Below are 18150 nucleotides of genomic sequence, written 5' to 3'. Positions count from 1 at the left end.
CACAAGCATTTGCAAGCCCCGTTAAATAAAGAATAGGATATTTCGCAATAACCTTTAAATATAACCCCTTAATGTGATCCAAGTGATTTATCCATCGAATGTAGCCGAGTAAAGTGATTCATTCAACATCCTGTTTTGATTACTTTGCAGGACGAGGTAGAAGAAATTATTACAACCCAAGAGACTCATCCCGCGCTAGCGTCATTGAGACACTGTTTAATATCTCTGAGACTCTTTGCACGTGCATGTACGTCGATTGATGATAGGAAAGTTCTTGCTGTCGGCGTGCAAACTCTGCAGTACGATGGATGAGTCTGTCCAAAATAGACAAGGATAGTCTTCTAAATCAAGTTCCTCCTTCACTGTTCGTGACATTTTTACTGCATCCAAAGCAGCCTCCAGTTCCAGTCGTGGTATGGTTTGCTTTCCTGAACCGGAAAGGAATGATTTGCCCATCACCAGTGAGCACGTAACGTTCGAGCGGTCATCTACTGACCTAAGGTAACAAGCACAACCTCGTGCTTCTGACGAAGCGTCAGCAAAAACATGTAACTGTACTTTGGACGCATTGGTCATTCGATAAAAACGAGGTATTTTACATTGAGCGCATTGTTTTTTCACTCAAAGCGTCTCCCGCCGGAGGGCAGCACTTTACTCGGGCATATTGTAACGTCTTTCACGGCGTAGGAAGCGACCGTTCTAATTCCTTTCCGTTCTATGATGAAAGCCTTGTTGTAAAACAGGATCGAGGTGTGCCCTCTTTATGCGACGAAGTGTTCCAAATGTTCTGCTCTGATAAAAAACGGGATGTTGGTGAAGTTGAAATTGTGCAATCCATCTTTCTACTGCAATTCTGGAATTAAACTTTCTTGCTTACTGTTTTCTACGATGTGGGCAGAAGTGAAGTTTAATGGGCGCAGTTTCGGAAAGCCTACCCGAGGGATTTTGTTTAATCGCTTGCTGTAATTACCACATTGTGTCCTTTTAAGGTTTTGGTCCCACGTGTCCTGAATAAATGTTTAATACATACAACAAGTTTTCAAAATCAAGAGCATTTTACGAAAATTGCGTCCTTGAAAGATGCTGGTATTTCAGCTCAACACTGACATCGTGTGGTAGATAATTTTGTGAAACTTGATTCTTCTCTTGAATAAAAATAGCAATCATCCGCATCGAATCCCCCCCAACAATAGGCCTACATGCGAACACTAATTATCAATTATAAACTTGATAAACATGTGTTAAGCGCAAAAATTACACAACTCAACACCCGAAAACTTTGTACGGAATGTAACATTATGTAATGAATAACAAATTTTATTCATTTTTCGACACAGCACAATATATATAGCGAAAGCAGTAAAAAGGTTTAAGGCAAAAGCAAAATGTATGACAATGCGAGAAAAACTATGTCATACAAACTTTACTTTCTTACTTATTTGCAATGTAAAATTCACGAGGCAAGTCTTTCACAAAGTGCCCCATAATTTGCTCCACAATTATTATCATTTACTTTGTAGTTCATTTTCAAAAGGTAAACTTGAATTTAACCACAGCTTAATTTCCGTCAGTGAACATTAAAGATCTGTACATGTCTTCCATATGTGTGATCAACCGACCGACCCATATACCAAGAAAAAAACCGGGAACGGGATTTGTCGCCAGGATATCCTGGATTCCGGTGAAGTCCAAAAAATATCCTGGGTTCAAATCCCGGTGTGTCCCATGTTTTGTTTTTCGTTTTAAACACAACATTAGAGCACCAGTTTCTCACACATAGCCCGTTGCCCTCTCTCGCACGAATAATCGTCCATTTTATAACCACAGTAAGGTCCGACCGTGCCACAATCCACATTTGAACCACCACCAATATTGTTGGGTTCATGTGCACAGAAGTTCGTGTTCTCCCCATTTGCCGGAACACCGTCGATCCACACAAAGCTCCCTTCATTCTCCAAGTCACTGAGACCGATCCAGAAATTGGAATTGAATGGTTTCATTAGACGTTCTATTATGTCTCTATAAAATGTCCAAATTAGGGCATGGAAAAATACGAGCATAACTTTTAAAAGGAATGCCGAGGCTAATAACTTGCTATAGCAGTGTCGTAATTAAACACAAACACTAATACTGCGTTCATCGTCATTGCAAAACAGTAACCGATTGTGCAAGCTATTATCCAGCAGTGACCACGCATTTTGCTTGCTCACTGCTGGGCGTGGCCTGCGCAAGCAATTACTGTTTTGTATTATTGATGAACGCAGTATTAGTGTTCGAAACGTTTTCTTTTTGCATTGCCAACTTGCTACCAACTAGCAAGTTATAATAGGTTTAACATTCTTTTTGTATGTGCATTTACTTATAAAATACATAGGTTTTGTAATATTATTGTCGCAGGAAAATGCAGCAAAAATTACAATCGTATTGCTGTGATAAATCCTGCACAAACTTTTCCATTAAAGGTCATTCCCACCTCCGTGTGTGTGGATCTCTCATTCCGCTAGTGATCAGATCTCCACCTATCGACTGACAATACCGTCTAGCGTTTTGCCACGAGGTTAGGTTGGTGCCGATGTGATACTGCCTCAAAAGCGGCTTCCATACAGGGCCTGAAATATGAACGTACAAGTTTCTAAATTACCTGTCTATGTTTTTTAGAACAGTGTTATTTTAAAACGAGGTAACCTGACAAAGTTTCCAGACTATTTTCAATCGTTTCGATCCGTAGATTATTTTGCACGCCTGGAGGTCCTCTTGGCCCCACTGCGCCTTTTGGTCCCATGATACCAGATGGGCCTCTTTTGCCAGGTCTTCCATGCAAAGGTGGTCCATTGCGCGTTGCTGGTGGCTCGAACACTGAGCTGGCATGTTTGCATACCAAAAGTTCTTCTTTTTGACTTTGGCATTGCGTGGATTGCGTGATCACAATGATAACAAGCAATGCAAACAGTACTTTGGACATGACGCTTTACGCTGGAACTTTCTGTGAGAAAGTCATAGTTAGACTACCTCATGATAGTCTGCATTCGAGACATCATAATTTTGCTACATCATAAATGCATTGATATAATATTTTAAAACGACTATAGTGACCAATATTTTCAGTACATCACTTTACATATAAGTATAAATATATGTATATGTATTTTTATATATAGATATACAAGCAGACTGCCAACACTTTAACGTTATATTAACTACCTTTCAGAACAAAACCACTGAAACAATTATGCTGATTATGACTTAAGTTCCTGCCATACCGTCTATTGAACATGTCAATCTTAAAATCTATCTCTTGCTGTTAGACCAAATTTATATGCCTGTGGTTTTAAAAAAGGCATTTGTTTCAGGTTCATGGTCGTTAAAAATCTAGATTCAGTCTTCTTCAGACTCCCTGCAGCAATTGGAGCGAGTTGTGTTGCTGCAACCTTTCATGTTTCTTTCGTATGCTGAATATTTTTGTGTTTCCAGCCATTGATCACTTTCTATGATCGGATGTACCTGCATCGATTGATGATGAATATGCATGTCGTAACTCGTATGAGCAAAAATGGTTGAATTATCGGAATGGCTATTCCTGTTACCGCCTTATTCATTGCTAAAAGAGTGTAAAAAACTGATTTCGAAAGAAAACATTAGTGAAATGGTTACATTTTAGTTATGGATTGATTTTAAGTAAATTGACACCATACAGCAGTAATTTCCAAAGTGGTTACGCAGAAGGTTCCTTAAACAAAATATAATGGGTTCCGTGAGCTATATAGTTTTGGATAAAAATGCCGGTTATGCCCGAAAGGCCATTCGACGACAGACGAAGGAGAACTAATTAAACAAGAACAAATTGTTTTTTTGACGTTTCTGATGTTTTCGGGGTTCCTTGTCAACTTATTATAACCTAAAGGTGTTTCGCAGACAAAACATAGAAAACTACTATTCAGTGTGCATTTCATTTTATTTCCACTATATACAGGAAATCACGCCAGTGGGAAATTATATACACTACTAATACAAAAAAAGGATTGATTTGAAGCACGTGCAGTGCATTGCAATATGACAAAAACTGCAACCTTTATTGTGAACCAGAAAGCAACTCATTTTTGCAAAAAGTGAATTGGACAAATGTATAGTGACAAGACTTATTTGCAAGTTTAAGGGACAAATCTCTCGCATATTGCTCGCTGTGGGCGTGAACAAGGATGGTCATCCATTTGATAATTGTAGTAAATTCCAATGTGACCGCAATCTACGTTGTTCCCACTATTGTTGGGTTCACCGGTCGCAAAGTCGGTGTTTTGATCTGTTGCCGGTAAACCGTCGATCCATTTCCACGTTCCTTCATTGTCTATGTCATTCAACCCAATCCAGTAAAAACCAGCACCGGCTGGTTTGACAAAGCGGTTGATGATATCCCTTTATAAACATGTTATGAACATTCTTTACTACACATGCCGAATAAATTTGCAACTTGCTAAAAATAGGCCCACGTAAAAAAGAAGAAAGAGCAAACGATTGCGAATTTCGCACAATTTTATCGGCTTTTGGGTTCAAAAACTTGGAGTTAAGTAATTTTAACAAGAAAGCAAACCTCTGTGCACGCCATGATGCAACTCATTAATTATGATTAGCACTGATGATGAACACAGCGTTGTTCGAAACGTGTCTAGCATACTATGTCTAGCATACTAGGTTTGGCTTTCTTATTCATTCAAATATCTGCATTAAGAGTAAAAATTTCAAAAATAAAACCGAAATTATTTCACGCATTAGTGAACACGACTTCAGACGATTGAAGCCTCTCCATTGCCCATCATGTTAATTTTGCGGTGCTCACTACAATAGTTGATAACTAATAGCAGAAAATTACAAACGTTACGCTTTTTATCTATTTACATGCGAGTAGCAGGATCCCTCATTCCGCTGGTAACCAGATCTCCTCCAATTGACTGGCAAGACCGTCTGGCGTTATGCCACGAGCCCCGGTTTTTGCGCACATAATACTGCTTCAAAAGGGGCTTCCAATCTGGACCTAAGGAGTACAACTTTTGAAGTGTATTACAAACAAAAATGCTGATACATTTATTAGCAAAAGAAAAAGTAAATGCAATGAAAACGAATCTAGAGATTAGATGATAACCTTTGCGTAACAACTAACCAAATGAGCACTTCAATGACATTTTTGCGCGATAAGCCACCGTAATGCACAACTGTATGTACAATAGAATGGCAAGTGTAACGACCAAACCGCATAGGGTATTGTGATGACACACGTGATTTCTTACGTAAATCGAATTTCCAACTGATACTGGAAGGTTATACGACCAGTCGAAGTATCGTGGGTTTGCTGGCTAATTTGGTAACACTGCGTATTTCTAATTGATATTATTTGCTAGTAAACACGTAGAAAAATACCTGACAAAAGTTCCAGTCGATTTTCAATGCTTGCTATTCTTTGATTATTTTGCCTTCCGGGAGGTCCTCTGGGTCCACTAGGCCCCGGTGGACCCTGAACACCAGCAGGGCCTCTTTTACCTGGTTTTCCCGGAATAGTAGACACATCGGATTGTCCACCCAAAAGCGAACTCGCACGTTTGCACACAAACCTTTCGTTATTGTTGTTTTGACATATCGCAGTTTTAAAACGTATGATGAAGAAACAAAGTACCAGCAGGACACATTTATTCATCATGATCCTGTTTTCTTAAAACAAAATGATGAAGCAACATATGTCCGCGATACTGTTGGCTGCAATCTTCTGTAGTGGCTTTTCTGTCACCTGTAGTAATATCGTCGTATTTTTTCTATATTTTTCACGCAGATCTTCAGGCCAGGGCATGAATTAATTAAATAAATTCTTTGCGGTAAAGTTACGAATATTTCAAAATGTTCGTTATGATAATAAATATAAGGCGATTCAGTCTTACATAAAACCCTTAAACTTAAAATAAATTCTGCAAAGACTTTTTAAAAATCACTAGGTAGCTGCTGTTGTCCTGAATGGTATTATACTGGTTTCGTGCGAGTCAGCAGTAATTTTAGAAAAGAATGCAAGCTGGATCACCGCATCTAACGTTGTGCAAACTTTGTGGGAAACAAGCCCAACAACATGGTGCAAGCAATTGTTGACACACACTTGAAGAAGCTATTGTACAATTGTGCAATTGTGTAATTGTACACAAGGCTCATTGACGGTACAATAAGTTTTCCATTCCTTATCACTTTGCTTGTGTCGAAGGTTTCAGTACATTCAAATACGCTTCAGCTTCAATTTTTTCAAATTTCAAAAAGAATTTTTTTAAAAGAATTTAATGTTTGCATTACAAATGTGAACCTATCACGAACATGCTAACATTGTAAAGCACTGTACGGTCGCAATATCGGTCGACTTTGTCGAATAAGTGCTTGCAGGTGTGAGAATATTGTGTTTGCAACTCAACATGTCAAATCCAATTTCAAGCCAATGAGAAAACTAAACGCCATGTTAGGGCAATGCTTTACACGTATATTCACCATTTTCGCTATAAGGTGCTCCCTCCAAATACGTTGTCCTGATTGTAAAATAAATGGTGATTGCAGTGACCTAAGCCCTCAACGCTGACTGTCCAAGATGTTCAAAGTTCTTGGCTCTGGACACACCTATCTTTAGTGCTGTACATAGTTGAAAAAGGGGAATTAGATTTAAATAGTTCTGGAGAGTAATGAATTTATCTGAGAGTTAGCTTACGATTCGGGCATTTAGCAGCTCCAACTGAACCTCTCAATTCAAAGAACCGACGGCACCGTGGCGCAGAGATCACCAACGCCATCAGTTCCATAAATACGTGCGAACCGCCACTGCAACTTGAGAAGAAAGATTAAGAAAGATTATATTTAATAACGACATTGAGATTTTCAAACTTGTTTTTTTGTGGGCAACGAAATTTGTACTTGTCATCCAGCATGTCCAGCTATATAATAAGTGTTGGGCTTTGCAGCACTGTTTGGCTACACTTAAATTTCGGTAGCGCTTAGCTGAGCTTGATTGAAGTGTTGCGACAGAAATTCCATTGTACATTGCCCAAGGCATGAACGCTGTTTACGACTGCAAAAAAGGAAGAAAAGAAGAAATATACGTCATTATAACTTGCTACAAAGGAATGTGTTTTGCATTGGCGCAAGCAAATCTGTCTTTAGTCTAGAAAATACGGATCGTTGTGCAACCAGAACTCCGTAATGTCGAAACCTGCCCTTTTAGCTTGTATGATCATGATTGCTTTACCCTGTATCAGATGTCACAGTTCGGACAATGAGGAGCTGCTGGTATGTAAATATGCAAGTTCCTTGTTTCGATCAGGGGCGCACAACGCATCGAGTCCGGCTGGTCCTCCGGGATCTCCTGGCAAGCAGGGGCCAAAAGGGGACAGAGGAGCCCCAGGGGTTCAAGACGACCAACGAATAGTAAGGATTGAACAACGTCTCCAATCGTTGTCAGGTTTTACATTTTAAACATTGTGGAATTTGTCATTTTCGACAGCAGAAAAATCTTTGTTTTCAGGGCCAGTTTGGAAACCGATGTTAAAGCAGTATCATGTACGCACTAGTTTAAGCTCATGGCAACACGCGAGAAGTTATTGTCAATCGATCGGAGGTGACTTAATTACCAGCGGATTGAGGGATCCTATTACTCGCAAGTAAGACTTTATAACTTTTCAGCTTCTACTTGAGGTACAGACACTGCCAACCTGTAAAAGTATGCACCAAATGTTTATTATCCGATCAATAAACTAATGTTTAATATGCGAGTCACGTGTCTGCAAGCAAACTATCTGTATTTTTTCGCGTAGTAATGATGATCTTTTGATACAAAACCAGGTTGTTTCTGTTTTGAAAGGGTCATTATTGACCAGCTGGTAAAACCAGCCGGATCAGGATACTATTGGATTGGTTTGACCGACTTGGAGACGGAAGGAGTGTGGAAGTGGATTGATGGTGTTCTGAGGACTGAGGAAAATGCAAACTTCGCAACGGGGGAACCGAACAATGCTGGTGGGAACGACGTTGATTGCGCTCACATAGGATTCCACTTCAATTATCAAATGGATGATCATCCTTGTTCACGTCCGCAACGAGCAATATGCGAGAGATATACCCTGTAATGGTCGCATAGTGTAGTGTGTTTATTTCGCATGCCCTTTGAAACTGCTGTTTGTGTACGTCTCTCACTCCTCCTGAGGCGCTCAAAATAAAAGCTGCAACCGCTCTATTATAGTTTCAGTAAAGTGTATCATACAACGTATAAATAAATATTTGAATTTTCTGCCCCTGGGTAATTGAATACACTGATGAGGTGACATTTCAAAAAATACAATCCACTTAACAGTAAAACTATCCTGTAAAAACCACGATCCAAAAACGTTGACATCATTTATTTAGTTGCACACATGATCAATAAAATGATTAAGGTGGAAAAGCTTTTAGGGCAAAAGCAAGATGTATCTGACAATGCAAGAAAAACTATGTCATACAAACTTTACTTTCTTACTTACTTGCAATGTAAAATTCACGAGGCAATTCTTTCACAAAGTGCCCATAATTTGCCCCACAATTATTATTATTTCCATTGTAGTTCATTTACAAATGGAAAACTTGAATATTCGAAAATGTGCAAAAAATATCCTGGGTTCAAATCCCGCTGTTTCCCATGTTTTAAACACTACTTTAGAGCACCAGCTTTTCACAAATAGCCCGTTGCCCTCTCTCACACGAAAAATCGTCCATCTTATACCCACAGTAAGGTCCGACCGTGCCACAATCCACATTCGAACCACCACCAATATTGTTAGGTTCATTTGTACAGATTTTCGTGTTCTCCCCATTTGCCGGAACGCCGTCGATCCACACAAAGCTCCCTTCACTCTCCAAGTCACTGAGACCGATCCAGAAACCGGAATTGAATGGTTTCATTAGACGTTCTATTATGTCTCTATAAAATGTCCAAATTAGGGCATGGAAAAATACGAGCATAACATTTAAAAGGAATGCCAAAGCTAATAACTTGCCGGCAGTGTGGTAATCAAACACAAACACTAATACTGCGTTCATCGTCGCAAAACAGTAACTGATTGTGCAAGCTATTATCCAGTAGTGACCACGTATTTTGCTTGCTCACTTCTGGGCTTGGCCTGCAGTTACTGTTTTGTATTAATGATGAACGCAGTATTAGTTTTCGAAACGTATTCTTTTTGCATTGCCAACATGCTACTTACTGGCAAAATATAATAGGTTTAACATTTATTTTGTATGTGTAGAAAATTCAGCGAAAAATTACTTCAGAGGTCATTCCCACCTCCGTGTGTGTGGATCTCTCATTCCGCTAGTGATCAGATCTCCACCTATCGACTGACAATAACGTCTAGCGTTTTGCCACGAGGTTAGGTTGGCGATGTGATACTGCCTCAAAAGCGGCTTCCATACAGGGCCTGAAATATGAACGTATGATAACTTAAGGTAAATTTAATTTTAAACACGTGTAGCGCATTATATTGTGACAAACTGCAACCTTTATTGTGAAGCAAAAAGCAACTTATGTTTACAAAAAGTGAGTTGGAAAAATGTATAGTGACAAGACTTATTTGCAAGTTTAAGGGACAAAACTCTCGCATATTGCTCGCTGTGGGCGTGAACAAGGATGGTCATCCATTTGATAATTGTCGTAAATTCCAATATTAACGCAATCTACGCCATCCCCAAGATTGTCTAAGTCATTCAACCCGATCCAGTAATAACCACCACCAACTGGTTTGACAAAGCGGTTGATGATATCCCTTCATAAATATGTTATAAGCATTCGTTACTACAAGCCGAACAAACTTGCAACTTGCTGAAAATAGTCCCAGGTAAAATAGAAGAAAGAGCAAACGATTGTGCATTTCGCAAAATTTTATCGGCTTTTGGGTTCAAAAACTTGGAGTGAGTTATTTAAACAAGAAAGCAAACCTCTGTGCATGCCATGATGCAACTCATTAATTATGATTAGCACTGATGATCAACAAAGCGTTGTTCGAAACGTCTGCGCTATGTCTAGCATACCAGCTTTGGCTTTCCTATTGAAATATATCGGCATGTATAGTAAAAATTTTAAAAATATAGCGATGTAATATTCTGAAAGTTTAGCTTTGCAGTGAAGCCTCTCCATTGCCCATCATCTTAATTTTGCGGTGCTTACTACAATAGGCGATAACTAAGAGCAGAAAATTACAAACGTTACGCTTTTTATCTATTTACATGCGAGTAGCAGGATCCCTCATTCCGCTGGTAACCAGATCTCCTCCAATTGACTGGCAAGACCGTCTGGCGTTATGCCACGAGCTTCGGGTTTTGCGCACATAATACTGCTTCAAAAGGGGCTTCCAATCTGGACCTAAGGAGTACAACTTTTGAAGTGTATTACAAACAAAAATGCTGATACATTTATTAGCAAAAGAAAAAGTAAATGCAATGAAAACGAATCTAGCTAATTTTGTAACACTGCGTATTTCTAATTGATATTATTTGCTAGTAAACACGTAGAAAAATACCTGACAAAAGTTCCAGTCGATTTTCAATGTTTGCTATTCTTTGATTATCTTGCCTTCCGGGAGGTCCTCTTGGTCCACTAGGCCCCGGTGGACCTTGAACACCAGTAGGGCCTCTTTTACCTGGTTTTCCCGGCATAGTAGACACATCGGATTGTCCACCCAACAGCGAACTCGCACGTTTACACACAAACCTTTCGTTATTGTTGTTTTGACATGTCGCAGTTTTAAAACGTATGATGGAGAAACAAAGTACCAGTAGGACACATTTATTCATCATGATCCTGTTTTCCTAAAACAAAATGATGATGCAACATATGTCCGCGATACTGTTGACTGCAATTTTCTGTAGTGACTTTTCTGTCACCTGTAGTAACATCGTGGTTTTTTTGAATAGTTTTCACGCAGATCTTTCAGGCCAGAGCATGAATTAATTGAATAAAATTATTTGTGGTAAAGTGACGAGTATTTAAAAATGTTCATTACGACAATAAAAATTTGATAAACAATATAGTAGAAGGCAATTCAGTCTTACAGAAAACCCTTGAACTTCAAATAAATTCTGCAAAGACTTTTTCAAAATCACTAGGTAGCTGCTGTTGTCCTGAATGGTAGCATACTGGTTTCGTGCGAGTCAGTAGTAAATTTTAGAAAAGAATGTAAGCTGGGTCACCGCATTTAACGTTGTGTAAACCCTGTAGGAAACAAGCCCAACAACATGGTGCAAGCATTTGTTGACACACACTTCAAGAAGCTATTGTACATTGTGTAATTGTACACAAGGCTCATTCACGGTACAAGAAGTTTCCCATGCGTTATTACTTGTTTGTGTCGAAGATTTCAGTTCATTCAAATGCGCTTCAGCTTCAGTTTTTTTCAAAAATATTTTTTTCAAACGAGTTAAATGTTTGCATTACAAATGTGAACATATTCAGAACATGCTAACACACTGTAAAGCACTGTATCGTCGAAATATCGTTTGACTTTGTCGAATAAGTGGTTGCAGGTGCGAGAATTTTGTGTTTGCAACTCAACATGTCAAATCCAATTTCAAGCCAATGAGAAAACTAAACGCCATGTTAGGGCAATGCTTTACACGTATATTCACCATTTTCGCTATAAGGTGCTCCCTCCAAATACGTTGTCCTGATTGTAAAATAAATGGTGATTGCAGTGACCTAAGCCCTCAACGCTGACTGTCCAAGATGTTCAAAGTTCTTGGCTCTGGACACACCTATCTTTAGTGCTGTACATAGTTGAAAAAGGGGAATTAGATTTAAATAGTTCTGGAGAGTAATGAATTTATCTGAGAGTTAGCTTACGATTCGGGCATTTAGCAGCTCCAACTGAACCTCTCAATTCAAAGAACCGACGGCACCGTGGCGCAAAGATCACCAACGCCATCAGTTCCATAAATACGTGCGAACCGCCACTGCAACTTGAGAAGAAAGAATAAGAAAGATTATATTTAATAACGACATTGAGATTTTCAAACTTGTTTTTTTGTGGGCAACGAAATTTGTACTTGTCATCCAGCATGTCCAGCTATATAATAAGTGTTGGGCTTTGCAGCACTGTTTGGCTACACTTAAATTTCGGTAGCGCTTAGCTGAGCTTGATTGAAGTGTTGCGACAGAAATTCCATTGTACATTGCCTAAGGCATGAACGCTGTTTACGACTGCAACAAAGGAAGAAAAGAAGAAAGAGACGTCATTATAACTTGCTACAAAGGAATGTGTTTTGCATTGGCGCAAGTGAATCTGATTGTCTTTAGTCTAGAAAATACGGATCTTTGTGCACCAGAACACCGTAATGTCGAAACCCACCCTTTTAGCTTGTACGATCATGATTGCTTTACCCTGTATCAGATGTCACAGTCCAGACAATGAGGAGCTGCTGGTATGTAAATATGCAAGTTCCTTGTTTCGATCAGGGGCGCACAACGCATCGAGTCCGGCTGGTCCTCCGGGATCTCCTGGCAAGCAGGGGCCAAAAGGGGACAGAGGAGACCCAGGGGTTCAAGACGACCAACGATTAGTAAGGATTGAACAACATCTCCAATCGTTGTCAGGTTTTACATTTTAAACATTGTGGAATTTGTCATTTTCGAAAGCAGAAAAATCTTTGTTTTCAGGGCCAGTTTGGAAACCGATTTTAAAGCAGTATCATGTACGCACTAGTTTAAGCTCATGGCAAAACGCAAGAAATTATTGTCAGTCCATCGGAGGTGACTTAATTACCAGCGGATTGAGGGATCCTATTACTCGCAAGTAAGACTTTATAACTTTTCGGCTTCTACTTGAGGTACAGACACTGCCAACCTGTAAAAGTATGCACCAAATGTTCATTATCCGATCAATAAACAAATGTTTAATATCCGAGTCACTAATGATGATCTTTTAATACAAAACTTGTTTCTGTTTTGAAAGGGTCATTATTGACCAGCTGGTAAAACCAGCCGGATCAGGATACTATTGGATTGGTTTGACCGACTTGGAGACGGAAGGAGTGTGGAAATGGATTGACGGTGTTATGAGGACTGTGGAAAATGCAAACTTCGCAACGGGGGAACCGAACAATGCTGGTGGGAACGACGTTGATTGCGCTCACATAGGATTCCACTTCAATTATCAAATGGATGACCATCCTTGTTCACGTCCGCAACGAGCAATATGCGAGAGATATACACTGTAATGGTCGCATAGTGTAGTGTGTTTATTTCGCATGCCCTTTACAACTGCTGTTTGTGTGCGTTTTAACTCACTCCTCCTGAGGAGCTCAAAATAAAAGCTGCAACCGCTCTATTATAGTTTCAGTAAAGTGTATCATACAACGTATAAATAAATATTTGAATTTTCTGCCCCAGGGTAATTGAATAGACTGATGAGGTGACATTTCAAGAAATCCAATTCACTTAACAGTAAAACTATCCTGTAAAAACTACGATCCAAAAACGTTGACATCATTTATTTAGTTGTACACACGATCAATAAAATGATTAAGGTGGAAAAAGCTTTTAGACATAGGGCAATAGCAAGATGTATCTGACAATGCAAGAAAAACTATGTCATACAAACTTTACTTTCTTACTTACTTGCAATGTAAAATTCACGAGGCAATTCTTTTACAAAGTGCCCATAATTTGCCCCACAATTATTATTATTTCCTTTGTAGTTCATTTACAAATGGTAGACTTGAATATTCGCAAAAGTCCAAAAAATATCCTGGGTTCAAATCCCGCTGTGTCCCTTGTTTTAAACAATACTTTAGAGCATCAGCTTCTCACAAATAGCCCGTTGCCCTCTCTCACACGAAAAATCGTCCATCTTATACCCACAGTAAGGTCCGACCGTGCCACAATCCACATTCGAAACACCACCTTCATTGTTGGGTTCATTTGTACAGAAGTTCGTGTTCTCCCCATTTGCCGGAACGCCGTCGATCCTCACAAAGCTCCCTTCACTCTCCAAACCGCTGAGACCGATCCAGAAATCGGAATTGAATGGTTTCATTAGATGTTCTATTATGTCTCTATAAAATGTCCAAATTAGGGCATGGAAAAATACGAGCATAACATTTAAAAGGAATGCCAAAGCTAATAACTTGCCGGCAGTGTGGTAATCAAACACAAACACTAATACTGCGTTCATCGTCGCAAAACAGTAACTGATTGTGCAAGCTATTATCAAGCAGTGACCACGCATTTTGCTTGCTCACTGCTGGTCGTGGCCTGCGAAATCAGTTACTGTTTTGTATTAATGATGAACGCAGTATTAGTGTTCGAAACGTATTCTTTTTGCATTGCCAACATGCTACTTACTGGCAAAATATAATAGGTTTAACATTTATTTTGTATGTGTAGAAAATTCAGCGAAAAATTACTTCAGAGGTCATTCCCACCTCCGTGTGTGTGTGGATCTCTCATTCCGCTAGTGATCAGATCTCCACCTATCGACTGACAATAACGTCTAGCGTTTTGCCACGAGGTTAGGTTGGTGGCGATGTGATACTGCCTCAAAAGCGGCTTCCATACAGGGCCTGAAATATGAACGTATGATAACTTAAGGTAAATTTAATTTAAAACACGTGTAGCGCATTATATTGTGACAAACTGCAACCTTTATTGCGAACCAGAAAGCAACTTATTTTTCCAAAAAGTGAGTTGGAAAAATGTATAGTGGCAAGACTTGTTTGCAAGTTTAAGCCACAAATCACTCGCATATTGCTCGCTGTGGGCGTGAACAAGGATGGTCATCCATTTGATAATTGTCGTAAATTCCAATATTTACGCAATCTACGCCATCCCCAAGATTGTCTAAGTCATTCAACCCGATCCAGTAATAACCATCACCAACTGGTTTGACAAAGCGGTTGATGATATCTCTTCATAAATATGTTATAAGCATTCGTTACTACAAGCCGAACAAACTTGCAACTTGCTGAAAATAGTCCCAGGTAAAAAAGAAAAAAGAGCAAACGATTGTGCATTTCGCAAAATTTTATCGGCTTTTGGGTTCAAAAACTTGGAGTGAGTTATTTAAACAAGAAAGCAAACCTCTGTGCATGCCATGATGCAACTCATTAATTATGATTAGCACTGATGATCAACAAAGCGTTGTTCGAAACGTCTGCGCTATGTCTAGCATACCAGCTTTGGCTTTCCTATTGAAATATATCGGCATGTATAGTAAAAATTTCAAAAATATAGCGATGTAATATTCTGAAAGTTTAGCTTTGCAGTGAAGCCTCTCCGTCGCCCATCATCTTAATTTTGCGGTGCTTACTACAATAGGCGATAACTAAGAGCAGAAAATTACAAACGTTACGCTTTTTATCTATTTACATGCGAGTAGCAGGATCCCTCATTCCGCTGGTAACCAGATCTCCTCCAATTGACTGGTAAAACCGGCTGGTGTTATGTCACGAGCCTCGGGTGTTGCGCACATAATACTGCTTCAAAAGCGGCTTCCAATCTGGACCCAAGGAGTTCAAATTTTGAAGTGTATTACAAACAAAAATGTTAATACCTTTGTTATCAAAAGAAAAAATAAACGCGATTCAAATAAATTCTGCAAAGACTTTTTTAAAATCACTATAGGTAGCTGCTGTTGTTGCGAATGGTAGCATACCGGTTTCGTTCGAGTCAGCAGTAATTTTAGAAAAGAATGCAAGCTGGGTCACCGCATCTAACGTTGTGTAAACCCTGTGGAAAACAAGCCCAACAACATGCTGGTGCAAGCAATTGTGGACATACACTTCAAGAAGCTATTGTACAATTGTGTATTTGTACACAAGGCTCATTCACGGTACAATAAGTTTCCCATGCGTTATCACTTTGTTTGTGTCAAAGATTTCAGTTTCTCAAGTACGCTTCAGTTTCAGTATTTTCAGAAACAATTTTTGAAAGATAGTTTTTTCAAACGATTCAAGTTTTCGCATTGGAGAATAAAAATTCATCTGAAGGTTAGCTTACGATTCGGGCATTTTTTCAGCTCCACTTGAACCTCTCAATTCAAAGAACCGACGGTACCGTGGCGCAAAGGTCACCAACGCCAACAGTTCCATAATGTGTAATGCGTGCAAACCGCCACTGCAAATTAACTTGCGAAGAAAGATATAATTTTCTACTTAATAACGACATTGAAATTACTTATTTTTTGTGGGCAATGAACCATGCACTCATTTTTTTTGCACAAAAAATACAGTTCACATTTGTCATCAAGCAAAGAAACCACTGTCTAAAATATCATCATGCATAAGCTGTTTATTTATCCAGTAGCGCTTAGCAGAGATTTAAATAAGGAGTGGACCTGGCAGAATTTCAAATATATATGCACAAGCGTAAGAACGTTCTTTACGACAGCAAGAAAACAGATTTAAACCTATATTTGTAATTGAATATAGAGGTGTGAGTCGAAACAGACACTATGCGCTGTTTAGTTATGTTGGAAATTTTAGTAGTGCTCAGCAGAGCTTGTCTGCAGGTGCAGAAAAATTCCATTCTACATTGCCCAAGGCATGAACGCTGTTTACGACTGCAAAAAAGGAAGAAAAGAAGAAATATACGTCATTATAACTTGCATATAAAGGAATGTGTTTTGCATTGGCGCAAGTAAATCTGTCTTTAGTCTAGAAAATACGGATCATTGAGCAACCAGAATTCCGTTATGTTGAAACCCATTCTTTTAGCTTGTATGATCATGATCGCTTTACCCAGTATCAGATGTCACAGTCCGGACGATGGGGAGCTGCTTGTATGTAAATATGCAAGTTCCTTGTTTCGATCAGGGGCGCACAACGCATCGAGTCTGGCTGGTCCTCCGGGATCTCCTGGCAAGCAGGGGCCAAAAGGGGACAGAGGAGCCCCAGGGGTTCATGGCGACCAACGATTAGTAAGGATTGAACAACGTCTCCAATCTTTGTCAGGTTCAACATTTTAAACATTGTGGAATTTTTCATTTTCGAAAGAAGAAAAATCTTTGTTTTCAGGGCCAGTTTGGAAACCGATGTTAAAGCAGTATCATGTACGCACTAGTTTAAGCTCATGGCAAAACGCGAGAAGTTATTGTCAATCGATCGGAGGTGACTTAATTACCAGCGGATTGAGGGATCCTATTACTCGCAAGTAAGATTTTATGACTTTACTGCTTCTAGGCCTACTTGGCGTTCATTCACTTTCACCTGCAAATGGACATTACAAGCATGCATCAAACTGAAAATGTTTAATTTCCTAAATTTTATTTTAGAATTACTTTTTACCATGGCTGAGATAAGTTATAAAATATTTCGGGTCTTCGCTCCTTACTATGCTTGCTACTGATCGAATTTATATCAACGTGTCTCGTTAACAAACTATTCGATCTGTAATTTTTCGCGTGGTATAATGGTGACCCTTTGATACAAACCCACGTTGTTTCTGTTTTGAAAGGGTAATTATTGAACAACTGGTGAAACCAGCCGGATCAGAATACTATTGGATTGGTTTGACCGACTTGGAGACGGAAGGAACGTGGAAATGGATTGATGGTGTTCTGAGGACTGCGGATAATGCAAACTTCGCACCTGGGGAACCGAACAATCTTGGTGCGAGCGAAGTTGATTGCGCTCACATAGGATTCCATTACAATTATCAAATGGATGACCATCCTTGTTCACGTCCGCAGCGAGCAATATGCGAGAGATATACCCTGTAATGGTCGTGTGTTTATTTCGCATGCCCTGCTGTTTGTGTGCGTTTCTCACTCTTCCTGAGGCGCCCAAAATAAAAGCTGCAACCGCTCTATTATAGTTTGAGTAATGTGTATCATACAACGTTTAAATAAATTATTGCATTGTTGTCTTAAAGAGGAAGGAATTGGAGCGTTCAATACCCCAGAATCGATAACCTTATAATGCTTGGCTCCAAAGAACTTGATGTCCGTTGGACCATATCAAATTGTCCTCTTTGCTTAAGACTCCCGAAAGATATTGACTTAAAAGTCAGTTGGATTTGTTAGTTTTAATGCCTAATCGACACCTGTGAAGCTTAAGGTCAAATAGGTTTAAATATTCTTCAAAATTGTTTGCCAATGTTCGAACACACAACAAATAAATATGGAG

General features: G+C 39.3%; 5 protein-coding genes across 5 annotated transcripts; 2 read left to right on the top strand and 3 right to left on the bottom strand.

The window, feature by feature from the left end:
• Positions 1-1315: 1315 nt before the first annotated feature.
• On the bottom strand, positions 1316-2979 carry LOC145903437 (lectin BRA-3-like). The gene is made up of 3 exons (XM_082991520.1): positions 2686-2979; positions 2474-2609; positions 1316-2019 (listed from the first exon to the last, which is right to left on the bottom strand). Exons 1-3 carry the CDS (start codon positions 2960-2962, stop codon positions 1755-1757), a joined length of 678 nt encoding a protein of 225 aa, XP_082847646.1. The 5' UTR covers positions 2963-2979; the 3' UTR covers positions 1316-1754.
• Positions 2980-3943: 964 nt separating this feature from the next.
• On the bottom strand, positions 3944-5709 carry LOC145901429 (perlucin-like protein). The gene is made up of 3 exons (XM_082989106.1): positions 5410-5709; positions 4891-5026; positions 3944-4410 (listed from the first exon to the last, which is right to left on the bottom strand). Exons 1-3 carry the CDS (start codon positions 5684-5686, stop codon positions 4149-4151), a joined length of 675 nt encoding a protein of 224 aa, XP_082845232.1. The 5' UTR covers positions 5687-5709; the 3' UTR covers positions 3944-4148.
• Positions 5710-7176: 1467 nt separating this feature from the next.
• On the top strand, positions 7177-8132 carry LOC145902858 (perlucin-like). The gene is made up of 3 exons (XM_082990954.1): positions 7177-7468; positions 7532-7667; positions 7868-8132. Exons 1-3 carry the CDS (start codon positions 7210-7212, stop codon positions 8130-8132), a joined length of 660 nt encoding a protein of 219 aa, XP_082847080.1. The 5' UTR covers positions 7177-7209.
• Positions 8133-8694: 562 nt separating this feature from the next.
• LOC145902857 (C-type mannose receptor 2-like) lies at positions 8695-10836 on the bottom strand. Its single transcript, XM_082990953.1, has 5 exons — positions 10554-10836; positions 10261-10396; positions 9631-9800; positions 9323-9455; positions 8695-8959 (listed from the first exon to the last, which is right to left on the bottom strand). Exons 1-5 carry the CDS (start codon positions 10828-10830, stop codon positions 8695-8697), a joined length of 981 nt encoding a protein of 326 aa, XP_082847079.1. The 5' UTR covers positions 10831-10836.
• A 1376-nt stretch (positions 10837-12212) lies between these two features.
• Positions 12213-17824, top strand: LOC145902856 (C-type mannose receptor 2-like). The gene is made up of 7 exons (XM_082990952.1): positions 12213-12286; positions 12420-12622; positions 12686-12821; positions 12981-13241; positions 16685-16977; positions 17041-17176; positions 17480-17824. The coding sequence occupies exons 1-7, from the start codon at positions 12213-12215 to the stop codon at positions 17742-17744; spliced, it is 1368 nt and encodes a 455-aa protein (XP_082847078.1). The 3' UTR covers positions 17745-17824.
• The last annotated feature ends 326 nt before the right edge of the window (positions 17825-18150 follow it).

This window comes from Ascidia mentula, chromosome 5 (assembly GCF_947561715.1).
Source record: "Ascidia mentula chromosome 5, kaAscMent1.1, whole genome shotgun sequence".
Lineage (NCBI taxonomy): Eukaryota > Metazoa > Chordata > Ascidiacea > Phlebobranchia > Ascidiidae > Ascidia > Ascidia mentula.
The sequence above is the reverse complement of the archived record's forward strand: the minus strand, read 5'-3'. Positions and strand labels throughout refer to the sequence as shown.